Consider the following 21137-nt stretch of genomic DNA (forward strand, 5'->3'; position numbering starts at 1 on the left):
AAACTCAATGCTAAATTAAATTAGAATTTTATAAATTTCAAGTATTAGTATCCAACAGAGTTACATTGACTTAAGGCATACATTCATACTCATATTATCAGTCCTTTGGATTTTTTATGCAAGGCAAATAATGGCTACATGCTAATACTGAAGCTCAATGAGTAGAAACTCCACAGCTATTTGATAAAAGTAAATGAAGATGGATGCTGTAAATCTGCCCTAATGACCTATATAAACAACATAGCTAGCAAGGGTTGCTAGGCTTTCTCAGAGTAAGGACCCAACCGCAGACCAAGATGCAAAAATACTTATTTATTTAAAAAATAGGAAAAACCAAGGATCCAAAAAGGCAAAAATGACCGGAGCAAAAAACAGAAAATCCAATTCAATAGTTGGCAAAAACAGAATTCCAAAAAGGGAAAAAACAAAGAGGATAACAAATCAGAATGTCAAAAATCATACAAGATAACAGACCTCAAAAACTCAGAATCCTGGCATGGCTTCTCACAGGCAAAAACGATACAATCCGACAGAGGACAACAGAAAGACTGGGCTTATAAATGAGGTGGAAAAAAGACAAGACAAGACAAGTAAACAAATGAGGCAAACACTCAGGATGATGATAGGGAACAGGTGAGGGGGAAAAAGAGCGGGAAGCAGCAGAGGGCGGAGTCTCCGGACAATAACAGAAAACAAATGGCCTGACAACATCAACACAACAAGCACATGACAACACAAATAAACAGGGGGAAACACATGGAATAACAAAACACATGCAGGAGGCACAAAGTAAAAAGTCTAAGATCGCCATGATCCTAACAAGGGTAGCTTTCGATATTCACTAACCTTATTAGCAAATGACAGTGGAATTTTTGATTGTAACCGTTAGCCTAGCGGTTAGCGGACTTTTTTTCGCTCTCACATGCTAACGCTATTAGCGAATGACAGTGGGATTTGACATTGTAACCGTTAGCCTAGGGGCTAGCAGACTTTTTTCGCTGCGTGTTCTACTGTATATCTCCTCTTAATCAGCAACTACGGATTTCTTTCCACTCACCATTGAATCAGGAGAATCCCTGCACCTTTCCACAGGTCAGCAGGATTACCTCACACATGCACACGAAATATCAGATAACCATCTGGGCAAAGCAGGGAGTTTGTAGCTTGAGCGGCAATATGGCAGACAGGATGCAGTAGATAAGGAGGATGGCTGGTACCTCCCCCTATTGGGTAGAAACATTCTCAACATCAATGTCGGACATTCATGAGTTCTTCTCTGGAAAAAGTAATCGTAGAGGGAGTGCTGAAGACCGTACAAATAAACAAAAACATGAAAAGCACGAGAGAGCGCAACACCGTGGCAGCCATACAAGGCCCAGAATGGACAATACAAATGTGGCACATGTTTATTAAACGGATTAGATATGAGTGAACACCAGTATAATCCCATGTGGGCGGAGCCTGGGCTGGTGGGAGGGTCACTGGATTCTCAGGAACTCCTCTTGATCCCTCACTGGCAGCTCTCACTTCTCACAGGAATCAGTCAGTCAGTCTCATCCGGTCTGTAGGAATCAGTCAGTCAGTCTCATCCGGTCTGTAGGAATCAGTCAATCAGTCTCATCTGGTCTGTAGGAATCAGTCAGTCTTATCTGGTCTTCAGGAATCAGTCAGTCTCATCTGGTCTGTAAGAATCTGTCAGTCAGTCTCATCTAGTCTGTAGGAATCAGTCAGTCAGTCTCATCCGGTCTGCAGGAATCAGTCAGTCAGTCTCATCTGGTCTGTAGGAATCAGTCAGTCTCACCTGGTCTGTAGGAATCAGTCAGTCTAAAGATGATTTGGCTGCCCTGCTTCTCTCAGTCAAACCTCGGATGCAGGCAGCTCACACAAAGACATGTGGTAACTCTCGAATCAGTCAAACCCTGATCGGGTCAAGATGGTGTCTCGACTTTTGTTTGCCTTTGGTCTTTGTTGTTTGAGCCGGTCGCAGGAAACAGGATCGTAGAAGACGTGTCTGTGAACCTGGACCTTGATGCTTTGACTCACACACGTGTCAAATCAGTGATGTGCATCATACTCCTGACTGGCAGGCTCCACCTGTTGGCAGCCACACAGATTCTTCTGTTAATGACAGGTGATGTTATCTCATCTGAAGGGTTTGACATGTGGCCGCACGTAGAATAACAAGGTTTGTTTAGATAAGTGCTAGACCAACACAGGCATTATAATTATTGTTATTGTCATTTTATAAAACGTAATATAATTTATACGATATGAGTCACATGCTTGGGTCCAACTGGCGAAGTCCTGCAATTAACAGCTGATGTGTGGTCATGTTTTTACAAATCTATTCTGTTTAGTGACCGTGTCAAAGTGTCGTGGCTCAACAAGCAGCCGGGCAGGTCAGCTGCTCCGACCTCGGCTGAACCGTCTTCACTCGAACACGAGCTGCTTCCCGTAACTGAATGAGACAGATTGATTGATTGAGTCATATCTGTTTCCCTCAGATGTGTCTTAGGTATTCAGGTGAACGGAGCCATCAGATGGTCTCGCTCCAATCACATTCAACAATCACATGTCAGTTTTACAAAAGCCTTCATTCCATGTCTAAGTACACATTGTCATTCTTAGGCCTGCTGGGCACGGTGGAATGTTCTGAGCATGAACTTCCTCCTCAGTCCTAGACACGTACTTTAAGTACACACCCACTGTGTTTGTTAGGCACAGCTTTGTCTCCTGAAACTGAAGATTACTGGTATTTGACACTTTAAAAAGAAAGCAAAGACGACTATTATGCATCAAGCACATCAGCACATTTAATCCCAGTTTGTACAGACGGCTGCTGAATCCTGACAGATAGCACCGCTCTTAAAGTCTTTATCCGTGCATTGCACTGATCAGATGATTCTGGTGGCCGACAGTTCCCTGATGTGACCAATAAAGGGCTTGTACACCAGATAATATAATTTCCATACCAAATCGTACTAGAAGGAGCCAGTCAATCATATTGTATTTGTTTAGCCCCTATACACAAATCACTATTTGTCTCACTGGGCAGAACAAAGCCATCAACTGCCTTTCATCAAGATTGAAGAAAAACCACCAGGAAAACCTCAGAGCAGTAAGAGAAGGTAGAGACCTCAGAGGACGTCACATGTTACGGAAGCCTTGCCCAGGACGGACAATAAAGCTTAATCAATAAAGTTTAATCAATAAAGCTCATTAAATGTTTTAATAAGCGTTGAAAGACCCGAACCACTGGGTTGTATTTGGTTTCCCAACAGAAATACAGTTGCTCTCTTCTTGCATGAGTCCACACATACTGTAGAGGAGTTGGTCCACACACCGAACTGAAACTTCATTGGGATCTCAAACCCACTCCTGTAAAGATCTGTGACTTTGTCTGGACTAGTTTCTGTGAATCAACCTGCATCCATGTACTAACTTCTTCTAATGTCATTTCATTCATACAAGAAGTGTGAAGCAGCAGCTCTGTTCTGACAGACAGAACTTTAACTTCATATGAAATCAGGAAAACTTTCTTGTTCATCTGCTCAGACGATTCTTAACTATTGTTGGAGCTTGTTACTGGTGAAAATATGCTCAATAACAACCACGTAACACAATTGTTTTTTTTCCACGCCTATTATTGAAACTAATTTCCCAGAAAGAGGTTTCTTTTCTATTAAGTTCAAACCGGTTTTGCAGGTGCTGCATTGTTTTCAACCAAATGTGCATTCCATCAGACTCCAGCTTACAGTATATAAGATGCTGCAGGTGGATGTGAGAGGCACCCGGGACACAGAGCAGTTCTCTGCATCATGGCTTCCACAGCGGTGCTCCTACTCCAGCTGCTCCTGGTCTCACTGGCGTCTGCATCACATCACTTTGGGGGAAGTGCGAGCTACACCTACAGAGGACAAAACCCTGATGGAACGTACAAGGTGAGAGATGCAATGATGACATCGAGACATTGTGTGAATCTGCTCCATGATAGAAATGTCCTATTCTCTTCATTATGACTTTTTAATTTGTGGGAGCTTTATGTCTTTGGTTTGATTAACTAGTTAAGGATCAAGGCCACAAAAAAACGTGTTGATTAAATAATAATAGTAATTTTATACATTTTACATATGAAATTCTTAAAGATTTGGATACTGTTAAACTTCTGATTTTTGCCCCTAATTAGCTTTGAACAAGACAAAGTAATAATTACAACAATAATAATAATTATAACTGTTTAGTACTTATCTAGACTTGGTTACAATGTGCTTGACAAGATACACGGGGATAAAACAATAATAAATGGGAAATGGTTTTGTATTTATAAAGCGCTTTTCTAGTCTTGACCACTCAAAGCTCTTTACTGTACAGTTTTTACATTCACACACACATTCATACAGAGCATCTATTAGCAGCACTTTGTTGTGCTATTGGGGGAAATTCGGGGTTCAGCATCTGGCCTGAGGACACTTCGGCATGCAGATGGGTCAGACTGGGGATCGAACTACCGAGCTTCAGGTTAGAGGACGACTGCTCTACCACTCAGCCACAGCCGCCCTAATAAGAAAGATGAAATAAATTAAACTTGGTCACAGTTAGTTACTGGCTTTAGTTACTGACCTTAGCTACTGGCATTAGTTAATGGCCAGCCGCACAAACAAGCCTGGACTAAGGTACTAGTGGCAGGTATTGGTTGTAAAATGTTAGATGATTCTCAGAGCAAGGCAGGTAGAAGCTCTGATATTTAACCTGGGAACAAACCATGCTGAGCTTTAAAAGTGAATCAAGGATCTTAAAGTCCTCAATTTAAGTTAAGGGAGTCAAGAGTTGGAGAAATGTGGCCCTTCGCTTGGTGTTCAAATGTGAGCGGCTGCGTTCTGCAAACAATAATCACCTCCTCAGTTTGAGCAGAGCAACCAGCTGGAAGCACAGTGTTCAGTGTGATCTTTCCCCGCAGGTGGACCTTCGCAGCAGGTCAACCTTCAGGACATGTGGGCATTATACCTATGGGTGGAACTGCTACGGGGGCAACTGTCGCATTGTCGGTCGTAGTCCATCGGGTATGGTTGACAGGCACACCACCATATCAGGATACTATGGAGGCTCTTGTGAGACTGAAACAGTTTTCACGGCTAATGTTCGCAGTGACAAACCTTTTCAGATGAGGTGAGTCTTTTTAAAGCTACTTAACTTTCACTTGCTGCTTAGTGAGACTAAGTTAAAACTGGTTTTATTCCCAGTACAATTGATGACTGCGATGGACTTGTTTGTTGTTTCTGTCTCTTCTTCTGTGTAAGAAATGTCCTTTATGAATAAAACTGCTTCACCTTTCTGCTCTTAACATGAATTCACTGAGTCACTTTGTGGAGCATTCTTTTATTCATCATCCCTGCTTGACAACAGTCATGTTCACACACCTCGATCTGCTCCACACACACCAGGGCAAGTAGCTGCTGTTGGGTGGGAACGGCCAATAATGTTGGCAGCTGGCATCTACTGACTGAGGTAGATCTGGGAAAGAGGTCTGACACCAGGAAACCAAACAGATCACCAGAAATCGGCATCCTACCTATCCTCCGGTAAGTCTCCTGCAGATACCTGGAAACCTGTCGACCTTTAACCCTTTTATCACAAACACTGGAGAATTTGAATTTGTTTTTAACACAGATTATTCCATTTTTGTAATTTTTAATAACTCCTCTTATCGTGTATGTTCAAGAGTTCCTCAGAACTGCCCTCGGACATACAAGCTCACGTCTTTTGATCCTGATGGGGATAAAGTTCGATGTCGATATGGAAACGTCAGGGGGAGGGAGTGCAACTCATGCAACCTGCCACCAGGCTTCCTCTTAGACCAGGTCAGCTGAGGAATGTGAATCTCCATACTTTGTGTTTTAATGTATTAATGCTTTGCCTCCCTTTAATAATAAATATTCACATTGATAGGATTCTTGCACATTGCACTACAAATACACCCGAGCCAACATCAAGGCTTTTGGAATTGAGTTGGTGGTGGAGGATTTCCCACAAGGCTACATCAATCTGCAATACGCAGACGGATCCAGATCCTACAGGACTCCGATGACCGTGAGGAGAGGAAAGAGATCCCTATACCCATACCAATCCACAACCACAGGCCCAACCACAACCACAGGCCCATACCGATACCCATGGGGATGGGGATACACAACCACAACCACAACCCCATACCCAACCACAACCACAGGCCCATACCGATACCCATGGGGATGGGGATACCCAACCACAACCACAACCCCATACCCAACCACAACCACAGGCTCATACCGATACCCATGGGGATGGGGATACCCAACCACAACCACAACCCCATTCCCAACCACAACCACAGGCCCATACCGATACCCATACCCATGGGGATGGGGATACCCAACCACAACCCCAACCACAACAACAACCCCATACACAACCACAACCCCATACCCAACCACAACAACAACACCATACCCAACCACAACCCCATACCCAACCACAACCTCAACCCCATACCCAACCACAACCACAACCCCATACCCAACCACAACCTCAACCCCATACCCAACCACAACCACAACACTATACACAACCACAACTCCATACCCAACAACAACCCCATACACAACCACAGCCGCAACCACAACCACAACCCCATACACAACCACAACCCCATACCCAACCACAACACCATACACCACCACAACTCCATACCCAACCACAACCCCATACACAACCACAAGCCCATACACAACCACAACCCCATACCCAACAACAACCACAGCCGCAACCACAACCACAACCCCATACACAACCACAACCCCATACCCAACCACCACCACATCCCCAACCACGGCTCCTCTCAGCAAACTTCCTCTGCAATTCTCTTTTCTTGGTAAGTATGTTTTTACTTTTCCCGACACATGACAATAATTGAAGTTAGACTGTTCTTTTTAAGTCCCACCAAGCAGAGGTCCTGTTGCTGCTGCTCTGGGCTCAGTGAGATAAAAGTCTTTATAAGTGTTGGACCTCTGTGAACGCCCTAATGTGTGACACAAAATACTGAGGCCATGGCTTCCTGTACTTAATAGAAAAGAGTTTTTTTTTCTTCAATCACCTCCTCAGTGTTTTGAGGATCTTTTATATTTTGCGGTTATTTTTGTTGTTTATTTTTATTTTTACTTATACATTATTGTTTTATTCATGACAAGTTTAACTTCTTCACTATGAAATTCTTTGTTCTTCAAAATACTTGTATTTCCCTAAACTCTGTATTTCTGGCTATAGAACATGTTCTTCATTTTTTACAATTACAATTTAGTCGTACGAGACGTTCTGTCAACATATTAATCCTAGGTTTTTGGTTTTGGTTTTTACTGAGCTGGGACTTTATTTGTTTTTTTCAACGAACAAAAGGCTCAGTAGCAGTTTGCTAATTGCTGTACAATCTAAATTCCAGTGGACCCCCCTGCTCCGTCATGTCAGGAGGGAGCTTTCCTGCCCAAGCTTCTGCCTCCAACACCTGCAATTGGAGATCGTTTCCAAGCAGAAGTCAACAAGGAATTGGAAATCAGAGTCAAAGCGCATGCCACAAATGCAAGGTAAGTGAGAACCAACGAGACCGCGGAAACCTTGTGGCAACAAAACATCTGAGCAAGCAAGATAACTGTGTTCTGTTTTCACACAGAATAAATAATATCATCGTCAGTGGGCCGGCGAATATCAGCAAGCACCAGACCACACAGGGAGAGTTTGTCCTCAGGTGGACGCCGCTCCCAGATGACCACGGACAACATTTCGTGATCTGCTTTGCTGTTGAAGCAGTCAAACCGTGAGTCTCGGACTTCAGTTCTCTGTCGACACGATAACGTGCGTAGGAAACCATCGTTTAACTTTTCACACATGTTCACAAATGTTTTTCAGGCCTGCCGTGTATCAGTCCGAGATGAGGTGTGTTCTTGTGGAAGCCAGGAGTGAAATAGGTGAGTCACCAGGATACATCACTGTCAACAGTCTATGTTGTTTTAGCACAACTGAAAGCTGCATTTAGCACTTTTTGACCAGCAGAGGGCAGAAAAACACCGGCCTGAACTACACACCATACAATAAGGCTGGTAACATGGTAATCCTAACAACAACAAAATAATAGCAACATTAACATCTAACATACATCAATATGAAATATAGACTAAATATCAGTGATCACATAGAATATTTATTATAATTCTCTGTATAAAGTACTGAAAAGGTTATGGTTTAAAATGTACTTGTTTTGTTCCAGTTAAATCCCATGTGATCTGCAACGAGTCCTCCATGACAGTATCGGTTGAGAAAGCCTCTTTCCCTCGACTCCATGAGGATCATATGCAGCTCAACGATCCCTCCAACACGGCCTGCAGCCTCCAGAGACTCTCCAACAGCACTCACATCATCGCCACCATCCCCCTCAACGCCTGCGGCACTCAGATCGAGGTAGCGAGGGCCTCATGTCCTCTCACTACACACTCAGTTACCAGTGCTGCTTCTTGTTTGTCGGTTACTGCATGAGGACTGAATTCGTAACTTTCTGTCCTGCAGGAAGACGATGAGAACCTCATCTTCAAGAACGAAATCACCACGGTGGACAACCCCAGAGACCTGATCACCAGGAAGCACCTGATGGAGGTGCAGTTCTACTGCCAGTACCCAAAACGAGGAAACGTGTCATTGGGCTTCGTGGCACACAGGAAGAACATCACTGTGTGGGAGAAGGGCTTCGGCACGTTCACCTACCAGTTTGAGTTCTACCCTAACAACCAGTTCCAAACCAGGATGGATCCAGCAGCATATCCTCTGGAGTACGACATTGGGAACAGGATTTACATGAAGATCGAGGCCACCTCCTCGGTCAACAACACCGAGCTGTTTGTGGAGTCCTGCCGAGCTGCACCATACGACAACCCCAGCTACCGCCCAACCTACTCCATCTTTGAAAATGGGTATGAAAACACACTCTACTGTTTGAAGGCAGATGTTGGTTGTCAGGGGTAACGGTGCCTTCAAGAAAGGACGTAAAATATGTAAAAAGATTTGCAGCTAGCTGGGCCGTCTCGGTGTCACCTATGCTCCCCCCAGTGGCATTTAAGTGCAGGGGCACTGTTCTTACCGTGTTTTTTCTTTTCTTCTTCCTTTGAAAAGGTGTCAAATGGATCCAACTCTTCAGATCCACTCCCCCGCTGAACAGAAAGAATTCAAGTTCAGCATGGAGGCTTTCAAGTTCATCGGACTGAACAATCAGGTCAGCAGTGGATTAGAAATTCTTTTGTTTATTATTAAGGGACAGAGTGCGTGAATTAATATATACTATATATATATATATATATATATTTATATATATATATGTATTACCTTTGTACCTATAGTTCAGGGAAACAAAGCATTTAGTCAGGTGGAGAGATGCTTCAGTGTTGATCTTGTTTCTACGGACAGAGACAGATTAGCTGTTTCCCGCTATTTCCATTCTATATACTGATCTAGGCTAACAAGCTCCTGTGAGCCTGGAGGTATCTTACAAGAAGGTGAATTAATCAATAAGATCAAACTAAATGGTTTAATACATATATTTTTCTGATGGGACAAGTTCTAAAAGCCTGACACAGTAACTGAGGATGCAGTAGAGCAGAGGTTTGACTCTACATCTGTACGTCTGCTGACATATCGGGGGCGTGTCTTGTTGTGTTCAGGTGTACATCAGCTGCTCGGTCATGATGTGTGAAGCAGGGAACTCCAACACCAGGTGCTCCAAAGGTTGCATCAACTCTACGTCGACAAGCCCCCGGCGCTCCAAGAGAGAGGCTGTCATCCAGAGTGCAAGTCACTTCGTTTCCCAGGGGCCATTGCGCTTACGGAGATCTGCAGAGAGGGTCGGAGCCACAGGTATGACACGCCTGGAGCACACCTGCCTCGGCAATATCCCAGCTTGATTTTGGACAAAGCTCGACTCACATTGTGTTTCTCTTTTCTTCAGCGACCAACCTGAATCTGAACCTGGTGTTCATCGCTGGATGTGTTCTTGCAGCCGTCGGCATGGTCTGCGGAGTGGTCATGTACAGAGCCAAAGTGTCAAAGGTCAAATACCAACCTTTGCCAACATTTGAGAGTTAAATCAGCAGCGTATGGGAAAAACCTGATTTATAATGATCACTTCAGACTGTACCAAGTCTTCTTTCATGGTTTTCGGTGGGGGTTTATGTATCTAATCAGGTGCAAATGTGAGCAGATGGATTTCATATCAACATCCTTGTGAATATCTTCAGCTTTTTGTAAGATTTAACTTTTATATTGAACAGATCTGAAAGGTGTGTGGTGTTTACAGGCGGGATCTGATGAGTTTTATAACTGTTCCATTTGTGATGTGTTACAATATGATTTAAACAAGTATTCTGATTGAAATGTGTTTTACTTTCCAACACACACATTTCTCATGTGTCTGAATACATATTAGGTTTATATACTGTGTCTCTGTTTCACACACTGAAGTGTTTGTCAATGCAAAGTCAAGCAGGGAAGTGTCAGACGGTTGAGTGTGGTTGATGTCGCTCTGAGTTGTATATGTACATTAAATATCAAGTTACAAACATGTGACCTCTTGATAAGAGTCATCGCCAAACCTCAATTTACAAACTGCAAAATCCAAATGTGAGTCACCTGGAGGAATGAAGCAACAGCACGTGATGCTCTTCAGGTCCAGGGATGGTCTCCATGGTGATTCAGGCGGCAGCTTCATCATCATCATTGCTTCCTCTGACCATTATTTTATCAATTCATCAAAAATTATCATATGTCAAGTTTTGTTTGATCAACAGTCTAAAGCAGAGATGTGTTTATGTCACTGTCACCTTCGGGAAACTGGAACTGAATCATTTTTTTTGCTGTTGGGCTTAAAAATAAACAACAAATACAAATCAAAGTACTTTCCTGTGAGTTATTTTCCACTCAAATACGACTTTCAGTCTATCTACTGTCAAGGAAATTTCTGTAGAAACAAGCACAAGTCATATTGTTGTCTTTCGTTAAGTTTAATTCTAATCCCTCTGCAGATGGACTCACCATACACATCACCTGATGTGACATGTACAATGAGCAAAGAGCACAGGAGAATCAGTATTCTTATAAATCACAAGCCCCTCCCTGAAAGGAGCAGAAAGTTATCCATCAGCTTCTTGGATGTATGATCAGGGTGGGCAGACATCCTGTCACCATCTCTGTCCCAGACCCCTTATCTTTGTTTACAAGACAAAGACCCCTGGATCCATCTGCTACTCAAGGCTCCCAGGAAGTTCCTTGAACAACACTCATAAACCTTGAGTTAACTCACAGAAACCCATCTGTTCATTCGTTCCTCTACATACATGTCTGTTTTTTCATTAACCATTACCCAAATGCAGAAATTTCCAACACACTACTTATGCTTTTAATGGTTTATTTCACCTGAATACTACCTTCTGTTTTCCTATTCAAATAAGACTTAGAGATTTCTTTGAGTTGCGTAGCGGGATATTTATGTAATTAGCATAATCTGCAGATTATCTGGTAAATATGGAGGACGGAAAAATGACTTTAGTATAACTACTGTTGGGACTGAGTTCCCAGTGATCTGACTTATAACAAAGAGTCGTAAAACTTGGGACCCGCCTCAGGAGACCCCTTACATTTAAAAATCCAGCATGGAGCTCTTATCTCCATGTGGCAGAAGATCACTTCCTGGGTCCCCCACTGTAAACCGCCCCTTGGGGCCAAATTCTGATAGTTAATTGGCCGGGGGCCACACTGACCCCTGACCCCTCCTCCCAGGGGGGAGTCACCTGGAACATGACTTAAATAGGCTGAGCTCACAGAAACCTTTCTCTTTTTACTCAGATGCCCAAGCTACAACAAGACCCCTAGGGGTCTTAATAGTTAACTCGGTATTTTTAAGAGACTCTCTTTGTCCTCTCTCTTTTCCACCCTACTCAAGTTGCTAGGCCTCCCGAGGCTTTACCAGACGACTCAGTAAACTAATGGAGGCGATAAGACATTTATTTTAACTCATTCCAGTATTCTTCTTTTATCTCAGTCAAAGTTTTATTTTGAAAAGACTTTTGCGGTTTTAACTTGAAAAGACAAACAGGAATCTCACTCGGGACGAGTGAGACACGGACTTTACTTTTATTCTTTTCCCAACACGGACTTTACTTTTATTCTTTTCCCAACACGATCTACAACGGCTACAAGCAGCCGCACGTTCCTGTGAGTGAGCACGAGCTCCGCTGCTGCAGAAGAAGACGAAACCTCATCTCGCCACGGAGCACGACGGATCGGCTCCGGCCCAGCTGCGGTGCTCACGAGAGCCCGCCTGAGAGACTTCAAGCGATTCACTGAACCTCCGGGAGATTCGCGCCAACGCGCATGCACCCCACAAAACCATGGTTACAGTAAGAGAGGCTTATGTTGTCTGGGCAGATGTTAGTTTTAATACGTAGCGTATGGATTTAATACTTGAGTGTATTTTGTTGGTGGAACCTCCGTGTTCCATTGTTTTAGCCGGCCACTACTCCGAGCCGCTACTTCCGGTTTCCGGTTTGATGGCAATGTTTTGTGTTGCAGTGAATAGGGCCGCGAGAAGCGCCTCCGCCCGCACTGTTAACGTCTGTGTGAGTCTGCAATGATTTCACCGATCAGAACCTCGGCCCACAACGTTCGCTTGAGGGCTGAGGGGTGAATCACTGTTAATCTATCTCTGGCGTGTTTTTAAGAGCTTCTTTATACTCTCCTTACATGTTTTCTCTCTCTCTCTCTCTCTCTCTCCTTCTAAACCGACCTATACACACTTCCGATTTGTATTTAGAATATAGTTCATGTAACATAGTTAAATCTATATTCAGAGAGGCTGAACACATCTGGAAACCATTCGGCCCCCAAAGCCAAGCAGAGATAAGAATTCTCTTTGTCTGAAATTTCCTTTGTGTAATTCATCTGGCGACCACCATTGTGAGTTCAGGCCACATGGTCATTAACATATTCTCCATTTTGGATAACGTTAAGTTAAACCACCATCTTGAGTCTATTATTGCCACGCCTTCTCTCCCTCTCTCCTCCCATTCTGGCTCTAAATTCATAACGGCTCCGCCATCTTGTTTTGTAGTCAATCCGCCATTTTGAGAGTTTTTAGGCCTTGATTCCACGAATCATGATCGGCCTCCATCTTAGATGTGATGTCACTACGTGACTGCGTCATTGCCACGCTCCTTCTTTTTCTCTCTCTCTCGCACACACACACACACACACACACACACACACACACACACACACACATTGATAGACACAGACAGATACACAGACACAGACACATAGATGGACCAGAGGTTACATGCGTGTTCTAAATTGTGATAAGCTGCTGTTGTTATCTTTGAAATATGGGAGTTTGTTAAAATGATAAATCATTAAATAACACTAACTTTATTTCACATACACACACATAGACACACATACACAGAGAGACACTTTGACACAGACACACACACACAGAGACAGACATACATAGGTAGACCGCAGGTTTTTATGTATTTTCTGAATTGTGATAAGTTCTGCTGCTGTGTTTGAAATATCTTTGAAATATTGGAGCTTGTTAAAATGATGAATCATTGAATAACATTATAACTTTATTTCACCTTTTTAATAAATACTTTTGTAATTAAAGTATCTGTAGTCTGTGATTATTTGTGCATAAGTGTGTGAATAAAGCTGGATTATGATTGCCTGTGCTCGAACTTAGAAGCCTTCACTGTTAATTAAGTAATCGTTAATATTAAAATATTGACATTATTAATTTGACATTTATCATTATGAGACTGATAATTATAGTTTGACTCGTTGGTCCCTGGAAACCAGGGTGGTGCCCCTCTACGATAAGTTATGGCCTTATCATTTTTAATTATTTTTAATAAATAATCTTTTATTATTTTAATAATCATATTTCATGATTATTAATAATTAGCCAACGTCAAGTCTACTCCTATTGCACAACACTAAATATATAAATAAATCCATACATACATAAATAAATCAAGAAAATAAATCCATAAATGAATCCATAAATGTAGAAATAAATAATTAAATGTATGACTACATAAATAATTGCTATATATATATAAATGCAGAAATAAATATATTTAGCTTGAAATAATAACAGAAATAAAGGAATAAATGTCTTAAACTTATTTCAACATTTATTTATTTCTGCATATCTGTGTCCATATCTCAATGAGGTAGGAGGTCCTAAACTCAGTTTTGAGCAGGATTGGTCACCTGAGCGATCAGACAGAAGCAATCTATTCCTCGCGAATCTTCCCTGGATCATCGTATTATGCCATCGTGTGAATTACCGAAGGAAAATGTGTGTGTATCCCGGGATGCCATTACAGCATTCTCTGTAGCTACTACAGGTCTAAGACAAGTAATGAGGCCTGTATCAACAGGATAAAGTTTCGCTGAGAAAATGCCACAGGGCTCTTTTGCCTCCATGGTCTGGGAGTAGCACTGATGTCATGTAGCCCCCCCTTCTCGTCAACTGCCTGTGTGAAAGGTCGGTCAGGGTTCGGTAGCCCTAAAGTCAGGGAAGAATTATAAGGTCAGTTTCATGTCAGTGAAAGCTTTCTTAGTGTCATCAGTCCATGTGATTATACTATATGCTTGTAGGCCTTGCCCGCGTGCGATTGCGCTAAGGGGCTTGTCGTGTTCTTTTATTCCTAATATGAGAAGAGCCAGTCTCGGTTTGGTTCAATCAAGTATTTATAAAGAAGCAACGAAAAGGTATGAAAGGTTACTGTCACAGTCTGCTCATCTCCTGTCTGCTGGTATTTTTCCACTCCTCTGTCTCTGCTCCACTCTACCTGTTAGCCACGCCCCCTCATCAGGCCAACTCTCCACACCTGTGACAGCCCTGGCTGCATATAAGCCTGCTCCTGTCTCTGCTTCAGTGCCAGATTGTCTTGCGTAAATGCCTGACCTCCAGCATTTCTCTCTCCGGCCTGCTACCTGTTATCTGCCTGCTACCTGCTCCGGCCTGCTACCTGCTACCTGCCTGCTACCTGCTCCGGCCTGCTACCTGCTATCTGCCTGCTACCTGCCTGCTACCTGCTCCGGCCTGCTACACAGCTCACCACTGAACCTGTCTGCATCTAGGTAATCCTCCTGCTGTGGACCTTGCCTCCACTCAGCAACACCAGACTCACTCCTTGCCGGATCTCGCTCAAGATCACTGGGAACAAAGACTTTTCACCCTGCCACTGTTAAGAACTGTTTTAGACAGCAGTGAAAAATAAAGTTCATTACCAATTAAGATCTCGTCTGCCTGTGCTGCATTTGGGTCCTCACCATACCCGTGACAGTACAATCTGGCCAGACATGGACCCAGCGCACACGCCGATGGATCGCCTGGAGAAGGTAGAGGCGATGCTCCAGCACCACGAGGCGCTGCTGCTTTCGAACTCAGCAGATGTTCGACTGGCGGTGACTAAGCAGGAGCAGGCGTTTACCTTGCTAGCCTCGCAGGTCCAACAACTCGCCGCAGCTTTTGCTCAAGCTGTCCCTCTGCCTCCAGAACCAGTCCAGCCTCTACCAGTCCCGGCTGCCTCTGCTTCCGCCTCGGAGCCTCGTGTGGGGGTTCCTGAACGCTACGCCGGAGACGCGGAGGGCTGCCGCCCGTTCCTCACGAACTGTTCCATCCTGTTTGCCCTCCAGCCCCACACCTTCGCTTCGGAAGACGCCAGGGTGGCGTTCACCGTGAATCATCTGACGGGGCGCGCTCGGCTGTGGGGAACAGCCGAGTGGGAGCGTCGCTCTCCAGCGTGCTCTACTTTCCAAGCCTTCGCCGCTGAGCTCCGCAAAGTGTTCGGAGAAGCTTCCCGAGGTCCGGACGCTTCTGGAGGGCTTCTGGGTCTGAAGCAAGGGTCTCGTTCAGTGGCCGATTACTCCATCCACTTCCGCACCCAGGCTAGCTCCAGTGAGTGGAACCAGGCTGCCCAGTGCGACGCATTCCTGATGGGGCTCGCTGACTACATTAAAGACGAACTGATTTCATACGACCTTCCCACCACTGTCGACGGCATCATTGAGCTGGCGTCCCGCATCGACCATCGCATTCAAGCGAGACAGCGGGAGAAACATCAGGGGCTCGCAGGACGACGCCAGCCCGCCCCTTCACCAGCGGCTTCCGACGTATCGATGCTTTCTGGCTGCCGGTATTCAGGGGAGCCTGAACCCATGCAGGTGGGTCGGGCCAGTCTAACTCCAGAAGAGAGGAGGAGATGCCGCGAGGGGAGCCTCTGCCTGTATTGTGGCCAAGCGGGACACTTTATTTCCAGGTGCCCGCTAAAAGGTCGGGCTCATCAGGAAGGAAGGAGTTCCTGGTGAGTCATACATCTAGCTCCTCCTCCAGCCCACGATCCCTGTGCCAGGTCCGCCTGCTACTGCCTGAGGGATCCCAGACCCTCGCCACCCTCATTGACTCTGGCTCTGATGCCAACATTATGGACTCTAACCTAGCTCTGCAGCTGGGTGTCGGTCAGATTCCCCTGCCAGCTCCAGTTTCCACCAACGCTCTGGATGGCCGACTTCTGGGAACTGTGACCCACCTGACAGTGCCTATACGGATGTTAATTTCCGGGAACCACCATGAAACACTCCAGTTTCACATCCTGCACTCTCCTCGTCATCCTCTCCTTCTGGGGTTCCCATGGCTCCGACGTCACAATCCACACCTTGATTGGACCACAGGGGCGATCCTGGGGTGGAGTTCATCGTGTCACCAGGTCTGCCTCAAGCAAGCCGCCACACCACGACCTTCTGCCACGACCAGTTCTTCTACCGATGTGCTGGGGGTCCCGGCTGAGTATCTGGACTTCAGGGAGGTCTTCAGTAAGGCCAAGGCAACCTCCCTGCCCCCACATCGGCCCTATGACTGTGCCATCAACCTCCAGCCCGGTGCCACGCCGCCCAGAGGACGCCTGTATTCCCTGTCCGTTCCTGAGAGGGGGGCGATGGAGACATATATCAATGACGGTCTAGCGGCAGGCATCATCCGCCCTTCCTCGTCTCCGGCTGGAGCAGGTTTCTTCTTCGTGGAGAAGAAAGACAAGACACTCCGCCCCTGCATTGATTATCGTGGATTGAATGACATTACCATCAAGAACCGGTACCCCCTGCCTCTCATCTCCTCAGCTTTCGAGCTCCTAGAGGGGGCCACCATATTCACCAAGCTTGACCTGCGCAACGCCTACCACCTGGTCCGGATCCGCGAGGGGGACGAGTGGAAGACGGCGTTCAATACCCCCACTGGTCACTACGAGTACCTGGTGATGCCCTTCGGCCTCACCAACGCTCCTGCTGTCTTCCAGGCTCTGGTCAACGACGTGCTCAGGGACATGCTCAACAAGGTCGTCTTCGTGTACCTTGATGACATTCTGATCTTCTCCCGCTCCAGAGAGGAACATGTACATCACGTCCAGAAGGTCCTCCAACGTCTGCTGGAAAACTCCCTGTTCATCAAGGCCGAGAAGTGTGAGTTTCACGTCTCGTCTGTCTCCTTCCTGGGGTACGTTGTAGGGAGAGGGACCGTGGAGATGGACTCAGCCAAGGTTTCTGCCGTCACCACTTGGCCCGCCCCTGATTCCCGCAAGCAGCTGCAACGTTTCCTGGGCTTCGCCAACTTCTACCGGAAGTTCATCAGGGGCTACAGTTCGGTGGCGGCCCCCCTCACAGCTCTTACCTCCTCCAAGGTTCCGTTTCTCTGGTCCACGGCCGCCAATGACTCTTTTCTGGCCCTGAAGACACGATTCACCTCGGCCCCCATCCTCCAAATACCGGACCCTGAACGGCAGTTCGTGGTCGAGGTGGACGCTTCCGACTCGGGAGTGGGGGCTGTCTTGTCCCAGAGAGCAGCCTCCGACCAGAGGTTGCACCCCTGCGCATTCTATTCCCGACGTTTGACCCCGGCAGAGAGGAATTATGACATTGGAAACCGAGAGCTCCTCGCCGTCAAGTTGGCTTTAGAAGAGTGGCGACACTGGCTCGAGGGGACTAAACTGCCGTTTCTGGTATGGACTGACCATAAAAACCTTGAGTACCTCCAGTCCGCCAAAAGACTGAACTCCCGCCAGGCTCGATGGGCACTCTTCCTGACCCGCTTCAACTTTTCCCTCTCCTATCGACCGGGGTCCCGCAACGTCAAGCCCGATGCCCTGTCCCGTCAGTTCTCGGAAAAGGAGGGGGACAGGACCGACCCAGACACTATCCTGCCTTCTTCCCGTCTGGTGGCCACACTCACCTGGGAGATAGAGGAGAAGGTCAGGGTCGCCGCCCAAGACCAGCCCGGACCAAGTGCTTGCCCTCCCAACTGTCTGTTCGTCCCGCCTGACCTCCGGTCCGAGGTTCTACAATGGGCCCACAGCACTCAACTTACCTGTCATCCAGGGATCCAACGGACCAAGGACGTGGTGCGGCGCCGGTTCTGGTGGACGTCACTGGATGAGGACATTCGGGGGTTCGTCAATGCCTGTCCCACCTGCAACCAGCACAAGCCGGCTCATCATGCCCCTGCCGGTCTTCTACATCCTCTGCCTGTGCCTCATCGTCCCTGGTCGCACATTTCTTTGGACTTTGTCACCGGTCTACCACCATCCAGCGGCAACACTACTATCCTGACGGTGGTAGATAGGTTCAGCAAGATGGCACATTTCGTGCCCCTGCCCAAACTCCCATCTGCCAAAGAGACGGCTAAACTACTCCTCCTCCACGTTGTCCGTCTCCATGGCATCCCAGTGGACGTGGTCTCTGATCGGGGTCCCCAGTTCGCCTCAGTATTCTGGAGGGAGTTCTGCTCGCTCCTGGGAGCCACCGCCAGCCTGTCCTCGGGGTACCACCCCCAGTCCAACGGCCAGACCGAACGCAAGAATCAGGAGATGGAAACGGCACTACGCTGCATGACGTCTCAAGACCCTACTTCTTGGTCCGAACAGCTTCTATGGGTAGAATACGCCCACAACACCTTGACCAGCTCCGCCACCGGTCTCTCCCCCTTTGAGTGCACCTATGGGTTCCAACCACCGCTTTTTCCGGCACTTGAGAAAGAAACATCCTGCCCCTCTGTCCAGGACTTCATCCGCCGTTGTCGCAGGACTTGGACCCGAGCCAGGGCGGCTCTACTCCGGGCCGCTGACCGCTACACCACGGCCGCCAATCGCCACCGCTCCAAGGCCCCAGACTACCAGCCGGGTCAGAAAGTTTGGCTTTCCACCCGTGATCTTCCCCTCCGGGTGGAATCCAAGAAACTGGCTCCTCGCTTCATCGGCCCGTTCGAGATCCAGGAGATCGTCAACCCAGTGGCAGTGAGGCTCAAACTCCCTAGATCCATGCGGGTTCATCCCACGTTTCATGTCTCCAAGGTTAAACCGGTCCAAGAGAGCGCCCTGGTTCCTGCCACACCACCTCCACCGCCTCCTCGCCTCATCGATGGAGGTCCCGCCTACACTGTCCGTCGCATCCTGCAGTCTCGCCGGCGTGGGAGGGGATTCCAGTACTTGGTGGACTGGGAGGGTTACGGCCCTGAAGAAAGGTTCTGGGTTCCTGGGAGGAACATCTTGGACCGCACCATCATCAGGGATTTCCATCGACGCAACCCCACCCAGACGTCCAGAACCAGGCCACCTCCCAGACCACATCCTCCGTCGGAGTCCCCAAACGACAGCGACGACAGTCTCCCCGGGACCAGGGTCTTGGAGATGGACACTGGGCTCTCGGACGAGTATTAGCCCTCCTCCAGGCCCCCGCCTCCCACCCGGTTTGGTCCATTCGTCTTGGGACGTCGAGAGCCGTCCCTTGAGGGGGGGGTTCTGTCACAGTCTGCTCATCTCCTGTCTGCTGGTATTTTTCCACTCCTCTGTCTCTGCTCCACTCTACCTGTTAGCCACGCCCCCTCATCAGGCCAACTCTCCACACCTGTGACAGCCCTGGCTGCATATAAGCCTGCTCCTGTCTCTGCTTCAGTGCCAGATTGTCTTGCGTAAATGCCTGACCTCCAGCATTTCTCTCTCCGGCCTGCTACCTGTTATCTGCCTGCTACCTGCTCCGGCCTGCTACCTGCTACCTGCCTGCTACCTGCCTGCTACCTGCCTGCTACCTGCTACGGCCTGCTACCTGCTATCTGCCTGCTACCTGCTCCGGCCTGCTACACAGCTCACCACTGAACCTGTCTGCATCTAGGTAATCCTCCTGCTGTGGACCTTGCCTCCACTCAGCAACACCAGACTCACTCCTTGCCGGATCTTGCTGAAGATCACTGGGAACAAAGACTTTTCACCCTGCCACTGTTAAGAACTGTTTTAGACAGCAGTGAAAAATAAAGTTCATTACCAATTAAGATCTCGTCTGCCTGTGCTGCATTTGGGTCCTCACCATACCCGTGACAGTTACAGCACAGAAATGGGCACCCAACGCACAGCCCCGGCCCTCTAGCAGCACCGGGCAGTCAACACTGCATGAAAACAAGCGTTTGTGTCAATCTGTGTCGCAGGAAAGTGTTGGCACATCCTTCGGTTAACGACTTTCACACGTATCTGCAGACAGCTAAGGAAACTCTGCAGTTGTCAAGCCTGAGAGCTGTTGTGAGGTGACCCCCCTACTCCTACGCCTAGAGGACGCTTTCACATGCAAATGACAATGCTCTGAGCTTCACAAATGCAAATCAGGATAGTTCCCCTCAGAGCATATAACACCATTTTCTAAGAGTATACTAAACTATCTGGCAGAGTGAACCAGGCTGAAAATATTTATAAAACCTGAAATTTTAAATTGTTCTTAAATAAGTAAGTGTGCTATAATGAATTACATTGTATACCACGAACAAAGGTCAATGCTGTCAAATTAAACAATGCACTTTATTTCAAATTTTTATTGTCATCCAAAACAATCCTGAATCTCAACCACTGTACAGAGTGGCATGATTACAGTCACTTTTTCAATTGTGCTGGTTAAATGCACAGAGGAAGTGTAAACCACACCTCTACCAGCAAAGAAATGATGCTGGGTATGATCATCTGTGTCCTGTAAGC

The 21137-nt window shown here is 46.8% G+C and overlaps 1 protein-coding gene across 1 annotated transcript; it reads left to right on the forward strand.

Moving 5' to 3' along the window:
• The first annotated feature begins 3818 nt into the window (after positions 1-3818).
• LOC132998780 (uncharacterized) lies at positions 3819-10155 on the forward strand. Its single transcript, XM_061068527.1, has 14 exons — positions 3819-3941; positions 4958-5166; positions 5720-5858; positions 6075-6370; positions 6647-6754; positions 6837-6907; positions 7472-7613; positions 7700-7843; positions 7936-7994; positions 8294-8484; positions 8590-8990; positions 9190-9289; positions 9735-9927; positions 10019-10155. The coding sequence occupies exons 1-14, from the start codon at positions 3819-3821 to the stop codon at positions 10153-10155; spliced, it is 2313 nt and encodes a 770-aa protein (XP_060924510.1).
• The last annotated feature ends 10982 nt before the right edge of the window (positions 10156-21137 follow it).

The sequence above is a fragment of the Limanda limanda genome, chromosome 3 (assembly GCF_963576545.1).
Source record: "Limanda limanda chromosome 3, fLimLim1.1, whole genome shotgun sequence".
Classification (NCBI taxonomy): domain Eukaryota; kingdom Metazoa; phylum Chordata; class Actinopteri; order Pleuronectiformes; family Pleuronectidae; genus Limanda; species Limanda limanda.

Excerpts from the sequence above, each read along its gene's own strand:
- LOC132998780 (XM_061068527.1), top strand. The coding sequence starts at position 3,819 with ATGGCTTCCACAGCGGTGCTCCTACTCCAGCTGCTCCTGGTCTCACTG. Across the intron at positions 7,844-7,935 it reads GCTGTTGAAGCAGTCAAACC|GCCTGCCGTGTATCAGTCCG; the intron begins GTGAGTCTCGGA and ends AATGTTTTTCAG. Across the intron at positions 8,485-8,589 it reads CCTGCGGCACTCAGATCGAG|GAAGACGATGAGAACCTCAT; the intron begins GTAGCGAGGGCC and ends TCTGTCCTGCAG.